The 14,728-nt window shown below is 43.7% G+C and overlaps 1 protein-coding gene across 2 annotated transcripts in view; it reads left to right on the top strand.

The window, feature by feature from the left end:
* LOC106567542 (vasodilator-stimulated phosphoprotein) overlaps positions 1 to 14,220 on the top strand; it is a 39,138-nt gene extending 24,918 nt beyond the window's left edge. For both annotated transcript variants that reach the window (XM_014136967.2, XM_014136966.2), the window contains exons 5-13: positions 1,335 to 1,671; positions 7,128 to 7,222; positions 7,389 to 7,437; positions 7,572 to 7,602; positions 7,991 to 8,033; positions 8,285 to 8,389; positions 10,274 to 10,343; positions 10,500 to 10,557; positions 10,913 to 14,220. In XM_014136967.2, coding sequence (XP_013992442.1) covers positions 1,335 to 1,671; positions 7,128 to 7,222; positions 7,389 to 7,437; positions 7,572 to 7,602; positions 7,991 to 8,033; positions 8,285 to 8,389; positions 10,274 to 10,343; positions 10,500 to 10,557; positions 10,913 to 10,950 — 826 coding nt within the window. In that variant the 3' untranslated portion in view covers positions 10,951 to 14,220. The remainder of the gene's footprint in view (positions 1 to 1,334; positions 1,672 to 7,127; positions 7,223 to 7,388; positions 7,438 to 7,571; positions 7,603 to 7,990; positions 8,034 to 8,284; positions 8,390 to 10,273; positions 10,344 to 10,499; positions 10,558 to 10,912) is intronic.
* Positions 14,221 to 14,728: the final 508 nt, after the last annotated feature.

Raw genomic sequence — 14,728 nt, 5'->3', positions numbered from 1 at the left:
GCGATGGTGTTTGCATCGTCTGTGGATCTATTATGGCGGTAAGCAAATTGAAGGTGGTCTAGGGTGTCAGGTAAGGTGGAAGTGATATAATCCTCTCAAAGCACTTCATGATGACAAAAGTGAGTGCTACGGGGCAATAGTCATTTAGTTAAGTTACCTTTACTTTCTTGGGTACAGGAACAATGGTGGACATCTTGAAGCAGACTGGGATAGAGAGAGATTGAATATGTCCGTAAACATTCCAGCCAGCTGGTCTGCGCATGCTCTGATGACGCGGCTAGGGATGCCGTCTGGGCCAGCAGCCTTGCGAGGGTTAACACGCTTGAATGTCGTACTCGCGTCGGCCACGGAGAATGAGAGCCCACAGTCCTTGGGAGCGGGCCGCGTCGGTGGCACTGTTATCCTCAAAACGGGCGATGGTGTTTAGCTTGTCTGGAATCAAGACGTCGGTGTCCGCGACGTGGCTGGTTTTCCCTTTGTAATCCGTGATTGTCTGTAGACCATGCCACATACGTCTCGTGTCTGAGCCGTTGAATTGCGACTGAAATTCACGTCTCACATCTATTTACATTTGGTTCCACGGGATTACGCTTCATGTAGTCACTGAAGGGATGGTTTTAGAGCTATTAACATAAAGAAGATGTATTGAAATGGGAAATGTGTTCGAAACCTGTCTGTATATTGCCATCTAAATGGTATTTTTAACAAAGCCATTACAGGTTAATCGAGGTAGGAAAACACAGGCAAACCGGCTTTAACCAATATAAGAGACTCTGACTATATTCCAGCTGAAAGCTAGCCATTCAAGAGGCACGGCAATAGACTTGAGAATCCTCCTCACTGCAAGGAACCAGAAGAGAACTGCTTAACCTATGACATGAGCCAGCCAGGTATAGTTGACCATTTAAGATGACGCTGTGTCCTCCACTTGAGGTGTCCTCTACCTTGAATATACAGGTTTATTGAGGAGTGTCGCTTGGTCATTGATAATGGGATAGACCAGACTGGTATAAACTGGTGTCTGAACAAACATGTTAGGTGTCACTAAAACCTAATACTGACGCTAACACACTCAGTTAGAGCATGAACGCTTGCAACACCAGGGTAGTGGGTTAAATTCCTGCTGGTTTCATCCATATGAAAATGAATGCATGCCCTACTGTTAGTCACTTTGGATTAAAGTGTTTGCTAAATAACATTCTTCTAATCTACTATACTGTATACACACTAATCTACAGTAACACACTCTAACCTACAATAGACTGATCTCACATTGTACACGCACCTTTTGTGTGAACATTATTTTATAAAGAACTCTGTCTCCCCCCTCGCAGACTGGAGCTGCAGAGACAGGAGCAGCAGCAGGAGAGAGAGCGGCTGGAGAGCGAGAGACAGGCCGAGAGACAGGCCGCACCCATCCCCCCTGCAGCCCCGCCTGCCCCCGGTGGCCCCCCGGCTCCCCCAGGACCGCCTCCACCCCCAGGCCCGCCACCTGCTGGCCCCCCACCCCCACCTGGCCCACCACCACCCCCTGGGTCCGGGGCTCCACCTGCCCCACCTCTGTCTGGTGGAGGAGGAGGAGGAGGAGGAGGGGGTGATGGAGGGGGTCTCGGTGGGCCCGGGGGACTAGCTGCAGCCCTAGCAGGAACCAAACTACGCAAATCGGCCAAGGTGAGACCAGCGTCATGGCAGTCATACTGCGCCTTTGACCAGATCTCACAAGGCTTGGAGAAGTGTTTAAAGCAGGGCACTCCATCCCTGTTCCTGAAGAGCTACCGGCCCGGAAGTTTCTCGCTCCAACCCTAATCTAACACACCTGACTCAAATAATTAGCTGTTTGATAAACTGAATCGGGTTGGTCACAACTGGGGTTGGAGCGAAAACCTACAGGATGGTAGCTCTCCTGGAACAGGGTTGGAGAGCCCTGGTTTAAACCTACAGGAGGGTATCTCTCCTGGAACAGGGTTGGAGAGTCCTGGTTTAAACCTACAGGAGGGTATCTCTCCTGGAACAGGGTTGGAGAGCCCTGGTTTAAACCTATAGGAGGGTAGCTCTCCTGGAACAGGGTTGGAGAGCCCTGGTTTAAACCTACAGGAGGGTAGCTCTCCTGGAACAGGGTTGGAGAGCCCTGGTTTAAACCTACAGGAGGGTAGCTCTCCTGGAACAGGGTTGGAGAGCCCTGGTTTAAACCTATAGGAGGGTAGCTCTCCTGGAACAGGGTTGGAGAGCCCTGGTTTAAACCTACAGGAGGGTAGCTCCCCTGGAACAGGGTTGGAGAGCCCTGGTTTAAACCTACAGGAGGGTAGCTCTCCTGGAACAGGGTTGGAGAGCCCTGGTTTAAACCTACAGGAGGGTAGCTCTCCTGGAACAGGGTTGGAGAGCCCTGGTTTAAACCTACAGGAGGGTAGCTCTCCTGGAACAGGGTTGGAGAGCCCTGGTTTAAACCTACAGGAGGGTAGCTCTCCTGGAACAGGGTTGGAGAGCCCTGGTTTAACGTCTCAAGAACCACTCCAATATGATATAGTTGGGCAGGCGCCTTAAAAAAAGACAAACACGCCTCTTTTACACCATATTCCATTGTTGATGCCTGATTTAATTTTTTTTTTTTTATATTGTCATGCATCTTCAGGGTGCCCAGGGCACATGAGCTTATGAGACACTGTATTTGCTGTGGCAGAATAAATAAATCATGTATACAGTGTCTAGTGAAAGTCTATACACCCTTTGCACAGTCTTCACATTAGCTGTCTTACAAATACATCTAAAAAGGACTGGATCTTTCCCCCTACAGATCTACAGAACCTGCCCACATTTTTCAAGGTGAATGAAAATGATAGAACATTTTCCAAATGAATAACAAAAACAGAGATATATGCAGTCAAGACGTCTTCGCACTCCACAGTTGATACAGCTATTACAGCTGTGAATATTTTTTTTATAAGATTCTACCAGCTTTGCACAATTCTTAGGGCAATATATATATATATATTGTTTTTGTCAAAATTGCTAAATCTAACTACAATTGTTTGGGAATCATTGATGGACAGCAATATAAAAAATTAAGACTGTACTGGACCACTCAGGAACACTCCATTCTGGTGTGGCTAACGCATTAAAATGTGTGTAAGTGTCCCACTGAAAAATACAAATCTGTCCCAGGTTTAGGTATTCAGAAGGCTGAGGCAGGTTTTCCTGTAACTTTTTACCTGGGCTTTGCTTCTTTCATATTTTTGATCCTGACATACAGTACTCCCCAGTCCCTGCCTGTGACAAGCATACCCATAACATGATGCTGCCACCACAATACTTGCCAATACAGAGTTTCACTTGTGTTGTATTGGATTTGACCCAAACCTGTAGTTTTTCACTCGGGTCAAAATAAATATGAAAGGAGCAAAGTCCAGGTAAAAAGGTTGGAGGAAAACCTGTCATAGTCTTCTGAAACCTAACCCTGCGATAGTTTCATTTTTCAGCGGGACAATTACACAAAGGTTAATGCCAAAGACATACCTGAATGGCTTTCCAAGAGGTGTTGAGTGTTCATGAATGGTTTAGTCTCAGTCCTGACTTAAATCTGCTTGAAAATCAGTGACATCAATGATTCCCAACCAAATTTGCTGAGTAATTTTGACAAAAACAGTTGGAAGAATCTTACAGTTGTAATGGCTTCAACCAAGTATTAACTTGGGTGTGAAGACAAACAATCAATACATTTTCATTTGTTATTGTTTATTAATTTGGAAACAATTTTTCTTTCACTTTGTAATTATGGAGTATTGTGTGTAGATTGACCAATTTTACAATAAGACTAACGTAACAAAATGTGGAAAAAGTCAAGGGGTCTGAATACTTTCCGAATGCACTGTATATACAGTTGCTAGTGAAAGTCTACACACCCCTTACAAAGTCTTCACATTTTGCTACCTTAAAATCTCATCTAAAATATGTAAAACATTTCCTGCTGGTCTACACAACCATCTCCATATTTTCAAAGTGAAAAGTTTTTTAGAAAATGTTTGCACTTATTAAATATAAAAAGTATTCAGAACCTATGAGACTCGAAATTGAGCTCCGCTGCATCCTGTTTCCATTGTTCATCCTTGAGATGTTTCTACAGCTTGATTGGAGTCCACCTGTGGTAAGTTCAATTGATTGGACATGATTTGGAAAGGCACACACCTGTCTATATAAGGTCCCATAGTTGACAGTGCATGTCAGAGCAAAACCCAAGCCATGACGTCAAAGGAATTGTCCGTAGAGCTCCGAGACAGGATTGTGTCGAGGCACAGATCTGGGGAAGGGTACCAAAACATTTTTGCAGCATTGAAGGTCCCCAGAAACTCAGTGGCCTCCATCATTCTTAAATGGAAGAAGTTTGGAACCACCAAGACTCTTCCTAGAGCTGGCCTCCTGGTCAAACTGAGCAATCGGGGGAGAAGGGCCTTGGTCAGGGAGGTGACCAAGAACCCGATTGTCACTCTGACAGAGCTCCAGAGTTCCTCTGTGGAGATGGGACAACCACTCCTCAGTTAAAGGCACGTGACAGCCCGCTTGGAGTTTGCCAAAAGGCACCTAAAGACTCTCAGACCATGAGAAACAAGATTCTCTGGTTTGATGAAACCAAGATTGAACTTGTTGGCCTGAATGCCAAGCGTCACATCTGGAGGAATCCTGGCATCATCCCTACGGTGAAGCATGGTGTTGGCAGCATCATGCTGTGGGGGTGTTTTTCACCGGCAGGGACTGGGAGACTAGTCAGGATTGAGGGACAGATGAACGGAGCAAAGTACAAAGAGATCCTTGATGGAGACCTGCTCCAGAGCACTCCAGACCTCAGACTGGGGCAAAGGTTCACCTTCCAACAGGACAACAACCCTAAGCACACAGCCAAGACAACCCAGGAGTGGCTTCGGAACAAGTTTCTGAATGTCCTTGAGTGGCCCAGCCAGAGCCCGGACTTGAACTTAATCAAACATCTATCGAGAGAGCTGAAAATAGCTGTGCAATGACGCTCCCCATCCAACCTGACAGAGCTTGAGAGGATCTGCAGAGAAGAATGGAAGAAACTCCCCAAATACAGGTGTGCCAAGCTTGTACCGTCATACCCAAGAAGACTCGAGGCTGTAATCGCTATTTCAGTTTTGTATTTTTCATAAATGTGCAAACATTTCTAAACCTGTTTTTGCTTTGTCATTATGGGTTATTGTGTGTAGATTGATGAAGGGGGAAAAACTATTTCATCCATTTCAGAATAAGGCTATGATGTGACAAAATTTGGAAAAAGTCAAGGGATCTGAATACTTTCCGAAGGCACTGAATACACATATCAATAAGGGATCATAGCTTTCACCCGGATTCACCTGGTCAGTCTTTCATGGAAAGAGCAGGTGTTCATGATGTTTTGTATACTCAGTGTGTGCACATTGAGTTGCACCCTCCACCTTTTGCTCTCAGAACAGTCTCAATTCATCGGGACATGGGTTTTACAAGGTGTCGAAAGCGTTCCACAGGGATACTGGCCAATGTTGAGTCCAATGCTTCCCACAGTTGTCAAGTTGCCTGGATGTCCTTTGGGTGGTGGACCATTTTGTGATAGACACGGGAAACTGTTGAGCGTGAAAAACCCAGCAGCGTTGCAGTTCTTGACACAAACAGGTGCGCCTGGCACCTACTACCATACCCGGTTCAAAAGCACTTAAATCTTTTGTCTTGCCCATTCAACCTCTAAATGGCACACATACACAATCCATGTCTCAATTGTCTCAAGGTTTAGAAATCATTCTTTAACCAGTCTCCTCCCCTTCATCTACACTGACTGAAGTGGAAAAATAGTACCCGCAAAACACCAGTCTCAAAGTCAACAGTAAAGAGGCGACTTCGGGATGCTGGCCTTCTAGGCAGAGTTGCAAAGAAAAAGCCATATCTCAGACTGGCCAATAAAAGGAAAAAATTAAGATGGGCAAAAGAACACAGACACTGTACAGAGGAACATCCCGGAGTTGCCTCTTCACTGTTGACGTTGAGACTGGTGTTTTGCCGGTACTATTTAATGAAGCTGCCAGTTAAGGACTTGTGAGGTGTCTGTTTCTCAAACTAGACACTAATGTACTTGTCCTCTTGCTCAGTTGTGCACCGGGGCCTCCCACTCCTCTTTCTATTCTGGTTAGATCCAGTTTGCGCTGTTCTGTGAAGGGAGTAGTACACAGCGTTGTACGAGATCTTCAGTTTCTTGGCAATTTCTCGCATGGAATAGCCTTCATTTCTCAGAACAAGAATGGAATGACGAGTTTCTGAAGAAAGTACTTTGTTTCTGGACATTTTGAGTCTGTAATCGAACCCACAAATGCTGATGCTCCAGAAACTCAACTAGTCTAAAGAAGGCCAGTTTTATTGCTTCTTCAATCAGAACAACAGTTTTCAGCTGTGCTAACATAATTGCAAAAGGGTTTTCTAATGATCAATTAGCCTTTTAAAATGATAAACTTGGATTAGCTAACACAACATGCCATTGGAACACAGGAGTGATGGTTGCTGATAATGGGCCTCTGCATGCCTACGTAGATATTCCATAAAAAAATCAGCCGTTTCCAGCTGCAATAGTCATTTACAACATTAACAATGTCTACACTGTGTTTCTGATAAATGTTATGTTATTTTAATGGACAAAAAAATGTGCTTTTCTTTCAAAAACAAGGACATTGCTAAGTGACCCCAAACTTTTGAAAGGTTTTGTGTGTGTGTGAGAGATCGATATATAGATATATCTCATACGGAAATGAAAAACAAAACATTTCCAACTTTAATTTATAATCATGTCACATCTTCCAAGCTTTGGAGCCCAGGAATACTTATGTTCTAAATAGCCGTTCAAGTTTTTCTTAATCACTAATCTAGAATAGTTCCTGTTTTCGTTACAACATTGTTGTATATTCAGTGAGTTGGACACCTTTTAAATGCTTCATTCCTTCCTCCCTTTCTTGAGGTTATCACTGGTCTGTAAGTGAGTGGATATAGGTGAAGACATGGTTTCCATCTTTCACAAATCTTTGTGTCAGATCAGTGATTTCCTTAAAGAAGGAAGGGAAGAAAAAAAATGACATCTTGAAAGAGCCTGTTTATCTCTGTAGGAGGATGGTGGTGCGGCAGCACCTCCTCCATCGGGAGGAGGTGGTGGTGGGGGAGGAAATCTGATGGGGGAGATGAGTGCCATCCTGGCCCGACGGTGAGCCACTGCCTTAGTCTTTGTTACATGTGGGGCTGGACGAGTGTGTGATGAGTGTTTACGTCAAGTGTTTGTGTTTGTCGAGTGCGTGTGATTACGATCATATGGCTTTGCGTGCGTAAGATTGCAGAGGCTAAGCTGTTGTCTTCATTGTCTTTTTGTACAGGAAGAAAATGTCAGATAATCCAGGCGTAAAGAAGGATGTGCCCAGCAATGTAAGTCTATTGTAAATCATCTTTGTAGAGACAACAATCCTCTCATAATAAATCCTTAAGTGTATGTGTGTGTAAGCTGCAAGTCAAGTCACACTGTGGTAAAGGGATGAAGCAATGTCATTTTATGCTTTTAGGAAGACTCCTCAAAGTCCCCAGGCCAAGGTGGTGAGTAGATCCACTGAAGTCTTCATTCACTCTGTATTTGACTGGGTGTGCACATGGGGGCGGTTCCAGAAAGCATATATTTTCAAGAAATATTCATTAGGCACCACCAAATGAACAAAAACGCGCCGAAACGGGGAGGGACTAGCTGAACTTGTCCAAAAAGAAACAGCCCCCCATGTGCATACCCATTTTTGTTTTCTGTTGCTATTTTTTTTTCTTCTGCGGTGTGCTCTAATGAATACAACCCAGATCTCTTGTCTCATATGAATTTTCTTCTCTCCTTTGTCTGATTTGAGCTGTGAAGCATTTGTTGGCCTTTTATTGACTAAAATATCATATATATTCTTTGATGTTTCATAATTCTCATGATCTCCTTTTGCCAAGACAGACAGCCTCAGGAGACCGTGGGAGAAATCAGCCACCATTCCAAGGTAGGGAACTCCCTGGTCAGTTGAACATCAACACAATTAACACCACCACACTCTGGTCTCTGGTACCTGTGGTGCAGGAAATTACAGTCCAGTTCATCTCCCCCCTGTTTATTACTTTTCTACAAGAATTGTTTTTATGTTTTCTATGGGGGGACAAAACTAGGCAGGCACAAATTCAATCTTTTTCTATCCCACCTCTGTAAAGAGAACGTGTTTTGTGTTTTTGAGAGAATCTTGCATGTCTCAAACAGGACTAACTCAACCACCAAGACCCAGCTGCAGGAGAGCAGCCCCACCTCCACCACCGCTGCTCTTCCTCCCGCCCCCCCTTCTCCATCCTCTGCCCAATTGCCCAGGTACACCCTATTTGCCCCACCCTACCTTTATCCCTAGACCCTAATGCTGGTGCTCCATGTCTGTCTACAGCTTCTCCGCAGCTACTCCACTGGTGTAGGGTGAAGTTGCCCTTAGACGCTGGTCTTGGGTCAGTTTTGCATTTCCCCCACTAATGGTTAAAGTTAGGATTGGGGAGAGGAAGCTGATATTAGATCTGTACCAAGGGGAAACTTCACCCTGGAGTGTCCCACTAGGGAACTACCAACAGCCCTGTGTGCTGCGTGTGGCCAAGGGATTAGGCAACACAATGCTTTGAACATTTTAGTTTTTGCCCTAGCACTAACACAACTGATTCTATTCAAAGGCTTGATGAAGATGATGATGATGATGATGATGATTGATTGGTTGAATCCAGTATGTATTTTAGTGCAAGGGCAAAAACTAAAATGTGCACCTCTCCAGGACCAGGATTGAGAAACACACTGCTTTAGGTCCTAGCAATCCTCAAGGCCTGGTCATGTATTTGGTACTCTCTGTTTTTGTCTTTTCGGTCTTAAGATTTTAAAAAGGGTCACAAAAATAGCGCAAGAGATGGTTTCAGTCAACGGTGTCTTTTTTCCACGGCTTTGCACTGAGCCTGCTGTAAGTGCATTTACTATGACCTCTGACTAAGCATATTTGTCCTGCTCCTGCTAATGACAAGGCCCAGCCCAGAAACAACCCTCTATACACCCTAGGCCAAGGGTCGGCAACAGGCGGCCTGCGGGACAACATTGGCCCGCAAGTTACTTATTTTGGGCTTGGTTGTGGTCAATTTGCAATGTACACATTGTTATTTTCCGGCCCCCCAACCATTTACCCAACAAAAATCTACTTTCCTACACCTGCCCTAGGCATTGGTGTAGATTTGAAGGGATTGGATGGGTAAAAGCAATATGGTAAAAATATATATCCACTTAGCCTATCAGAGGGTAAGGTAGGGAAACTACCATATTGTTTATAGTACCAGTCCAATTCTTTCATATCTACGTCAAGTGCCAAGAGGTTAGGGTCTGTTTCTGGACTGGTGCCTCTCGCAAGTCGAACAATTGTCACACCCCCTCAGATTTGGAAACAAAATGTATTAACTCAAGATCAGTGGCTATGATAAGTTAAATCTGGTGTACTAGTACAACATAGTTGGAAAAAACCTATTGCAAGTAATGTAGCCAAAGTCACGCCACACTGACCATTGAAAATACTTCAGTTTCTATGTCTGTACAACACCAGCAGAGGGGCGTTATCCACTGCTCATTGGTCTGCTATGGCTGTTTCCACAGTGACAAGATGGCTGGATAGCAGCCGTGGCAGCCTATTTAACTAGGCAAGTCAGTTAAGTACAAATTCTTATTTACAATGACTGCCTACACCGGCCAAACCTGAACGACGCTGGGCCAATTGTGCATCGCCCTATAGGACTGCCAATCACAGCCGGATGTGATACAGCCTGGATTCGAACTAGGGTGTCTGTAGTGACGCCTCTAGCACTGAGATGCAGGGCCTTAGACAGTGCCACTCGGGAGCGTAACAACCCGCCACTTTTGGCCAAACTGAGCTTCCATATCCTTGGTCTTTGTTGTTGACCTCCCGCTCTCTGCCCATCTTGTCCCACCATTCACTCCTTTTTCCCATTCTCTACCTGTTTCTTTCTCCTTCTCCCATCGCTCTCACTCCCTTCTCGCCCCTCTTTCTCTCTCGCTCTCTTTCTCTCGCTCTCCTTCTCCCATCGCTCTCACTCCCTTCTCGCCCCTCTTTCTCTCTCTCTCCTTCTCCCATCGCTCTCGCTCCTCTCTCTCCCTTTCTCCTCCTCCCATCGCTCTTACTCCCATCTTGCTCCTCTCTCTGTCTATATCTGTTTCTATCAGGATGAAGGCAGTGAACAACACCACGGCCAGCACAGGCAGTGAAGACACAGAGATGGAGCGAATCAAACAGGTAAGCTCCACCTTTGACCTGTTTGTTGTGTTTAAAGGATTACTGTCATGTAGACTAGACATAACAGGAGGCCATTGCTCCTCTACTAATGGTGTCAGATAAAGACAATCTATTGGCATCCTTCTCAGATCATACTATTTTGATTTGTGTGTTTAGGATATCCTTGAGGAAGTGAGAAAAGAGCTCCATAAAGTGAAAGATGAAATTATCGGGGGTGAGTTCCTGATTTGGCCCATCCCATTCAAGAAGCACTCCCTAGCATTTTCTTTTTTTGTTACTAGCAGTACAGTCAATAAGAATCATAATACATTTTTGCTCCAGCCACTGCAGTATATTTATCTACCCTTTACACACATTATTTATTTGGTTTAATATTATTTTCTCAATTCTCATTATTACAAATCATATCTCAGAATAAGTCATACTGATAAATGATTTGTAATGATGAGAATTGAGAAAATAATATTAATCCATGAGGTATTTAAAATAAATAATTTGTAGGTTCGGATAATATGTGAGGAATTTTTGAGCCTCTCTTTCTCACTAATTCCCCCCTCTTTCTCTTTCAGCATTTATCCAGGAGCTGCAGAGGAGAGGCCCAGTATAGTCTCTCAACATATAGCCACTGGCACCTGGACAGAAGATGGTGGAGAGGGGTGGATGGATCATACATTTCCTGCACTGTTCAGGCTGTTCTCCCTCAATGTTCTACTCACCACATACCTATACGTTTAGGATTGTACCAATCGGCACTCTTCCGAAATTCTGTTTGCCGTTATTTTTCTGTGTCTCTCTTGCTCGCCATCACTGCCTACCTTACTCTACTCACCTCCCAAGTCAACTCCCATATCTTACCTGTGTCCATTTCTGGCCTTACTCTTCACTAGAGAAAACAGTTCAGGGAATATCATCGACCACACCATCAAAACGCAGTACATTTCCAACAGTTGCACATTTAAAAGTCAACCTAACTTTGGTCGCTGCAGCAGAAGTACATTTTTTTGTATATTTTTGTAACAAGCTGCAGGAGTTGACCACAGGGGGGCACTGTGAATCAGGAGAATCGCACATGAAGCCTATCTCTGTAGTTTCTGTACTCCCCAGGAGCAGTTAGGGAACTACAAATCCCAGCTCGCAACAATAAGGGAGTTCTCCTGGTTAAATGTCTGTCTGTCCGTCTACAGCTATTAAAAGTAAGGTGCTGATCTTGGGTCAGTTTTGCATTTTCCCAACTAGTGGTTAAGGTTAGGATTAGAGGCGGGGAAGCTGATCCTAGATCTCTACCAAGGGGAAACTTCACCCCGGAGCCACTTTATACTGGTTGTCCTCTGAGCTCTGGCTACACCTCACATCAACAGTTTTATTTTTCACCTCAGGGATTAGCAGATATCAGTTAGGACCGTCTGCACCGGGTCCTATTCCAGTTACCATGCCCACTTTTCCATGTAGCACAGACAACCTCAGCAGACCACCTATAGATGACAAATGGGCCCAATCCCAAATCAACCCCTAGCCCCTGCCACCTCTGCCTCACTAGTAGAGATGTGAGAAGATTGGTGTAAGCAATATGGAAAAATATCATTCAGCCAATCAGCGCAAGTTAGCGCTATTACCATATTACTTACGCCAGTCTTATCCATTCAGATCTCCACAAGTACATAGGGCTAGGGGTCGATATGGGATATGATGACAGTTTGCCACCTGGACACAGAAACATAATTATTAGAATGGGCATTGTCCTCTAAAAGCAATTAACAATTGTTGATTGGATGTTAAGTGAACAATTGTATCTATTTAAGAATGAAGAAATATTTTTTAAGCACTTTAATGCCTGACATTTCCTAGCTCCCTGTGAAGCACGTCCAATAGGTTGCCAACCATATCCACTTCCCAATGACATGGAGAACTATGCCTGTTCTGTCCATTCTATTTCTACGCTCCTAACACTGCCAACTCTTCTAGTCGCCACATAAGAAAAGAGTAGAGGTGAGAAGAGGAGGGGAGCAGGTTGGGGACTGTACCTGGTATGATTCTGCTGCAGTGCAGGTAACTGCAACGTATCACTGTGCAGTCCAGGGACTTGTACCTGACTGTGTAGGATCTTCTAAAGATACAGTGCCTCCAGAAAGTATTCAAACCCCTTGACTTTTTCCACATTTTGTTGTGTTACAGCCTGAATTTAAAATGGATAAAATGTATATATGTCACTGATCGACACACAATATCCCATAATGTAAAAGTGGAATTTTGCTTTTAGATGATTTTTTATTTTTTTACAAATGAATCAAAATGAAAAACTGAAATGTCTTAAGTCAATAAGCATTCAACCCCTTTGTTATGGCAAGCTAAATAAGTCCAGGAGAAAAACATTTGCTTAACAAGTCATGTAAGTTGCATAGAGTCACTCTGTGCAATAATAGTGGTTAACATGATTTTTTAATGACTACCCGATCTCTGTAACCAACAGAGCACAGCGGTCTAAGGCACTGCATCTCAGTGGAAGAGGTGTCACTACAGTCCCTGGTTCGAATCCAGGCTGTATCACATCCGGCCATGATTGGGAGTCCCATAGGGCAGGGCACAATTGGCCCAGTGTCATCCAGGTTTGGCCAGTGTAGGTCGTCATTGTAAATAAGAATTTGTTCTTAACAGACTTGCCTAGTTAAATAAAGGTTAAATATGCTGCCACAGCCGCTATCCAGCCATCTTGTCACTGTGGTAACAGCCATAGCACCACAGAAAGTTGCAGACCAATGTAACTGACTTGCCAACTTAAATAAAGGTACAATTATCTGTCAGGTCCTTCAGTTGAGTAGTGGATTTCAAGCACAGATTCAACCACAAAAACAGGGAGGTTTTCCAATGCCTCACAAAGAAGGGCACCTATTGGTAGATGGTATAATAAAATATACAATTTAGCATGGTAAAATAAAATATACCACTGAGCATAGTGAAATTATTAATTACACTTTGGATAGTGTACCCAGTCACTACAAAGATACAGGCATCCTTCCTAACTCAGTTGCCAAAGAGGAAGGAAACCACTCAGGGATTTCACCATGAGGCCAATGGTGATTTTAAATGATGGTTATGGGAGAGAACTGAGGATGGATCAATGACAATGTTACTCCACAATATTAACCTAAATGACAGAGTGAAAAGAAGGAAGCCTGTACAGAATAAAAAATATCCCAAAACATACATCCTGTTTGCAGTAATGCACTAAAATAATAATGCAAAAAAAGAAATTAACTTTTTGTCTTGAATACAATGTGTTATGTTTGGGGCAAATCCAACATCACTGAGTACCACTCTTCATATTTTCAAGAATGGTTGTGGCTGCATCATGTTATGGGTATGCTTGTATCGGCAAGGACTAGGGAGTTTTTTTGTTGTTGATAAAAATAAACATAATCGAGCTAAGTACAGGCAATCTGGTTCAGTTTGCTTTCCAACAGACACTGGGAGACAAATTCACCTTTCAGCAGGACAATAATCTAAAACACAAAATGTGAAAAAAGTTAAGGGTTGTGAATACTTTCTGAGGGTACTGTACTTAATAATACTGGCAGCTAACGTGAGAGATGCCAATCTTCTGACAGAGACGCCAATCTTAGCTAATGCAACTCTGCCTTGTCACCTGAATGCACTTACAATCGTATAGATTTGTTATTAAGCAAAAAAGAATAGTACTTAAATTGCATATGGTTTTCTATTTCCATTGGAAATACTGTGGTAATGACAATGGAATGTATTTTTTGATAAATTGTAATTATTATTTTGGATTTATTAAGGGTGATTTTTCTATTAGAGAGAATGATATTTACACCAAAATTTGTCAGAAATTTGGTCAAATACAGCTGTTTCTTGTATTAAACTATGGTCTGTCTCATCTGTTGTTTTGGGTGGGTGGAGAGACTAGGGATGTATTTAACAGTTTTCATAGTGGCAGTTATATTTACTTGAATGTACACCATTTGTATACCGCAAGAATATGCAGTGTTTTGTGTGAGTGTGTGCATCACCTAGTAGAGGGCTAGTGATTTCTGTTCAATGGTTTGATAATAGGAGCAGTTTTTTAGTCTCTCTCTTAGCTCTGATGCACCTGTTCTGTATCCGTCTGTTGGACGGTAGCTGAGTGAACAGTCTGTGGCTCAGTTGGCTGAGGTCCTTAATGATCTTCTTGGCCTTCCTTTGACACTGGATGCTGTAATGTCCTGGAGCGCAGGCAACGTGCCCCCGGTGATTTGTTGGGATGCCCGCACCACCCTCCGGAGAGGCATGCGGTTGAGGGCAGAGCAGTTGCTGTACCAGGCTGTACCAGGCGGTGATGCAGCCCAACAGAATGCTCTCAATGGTGCATCTGTAGAAGTGTGTGAGGGTCT

This window comes from Salmo salar, chromosome ssa13 (genome assembly GCF_905237065.1).
Source record: "Salmo salar chromosome ssa13, Ssal_v3.1, whole genome shotgun sequence".
NCBI classification, from domain to species: domain Eukaryota; kingdom Metazoa; phylum Chordata; class Actinopteri; order Salmoniformes; family Salmonidae; genus Salmo; species Salmo salar.
Note: the sequence above shows the minus strand (reverse complement) of the source record. Positions and strands in the feature narration are given on the sequence as shown.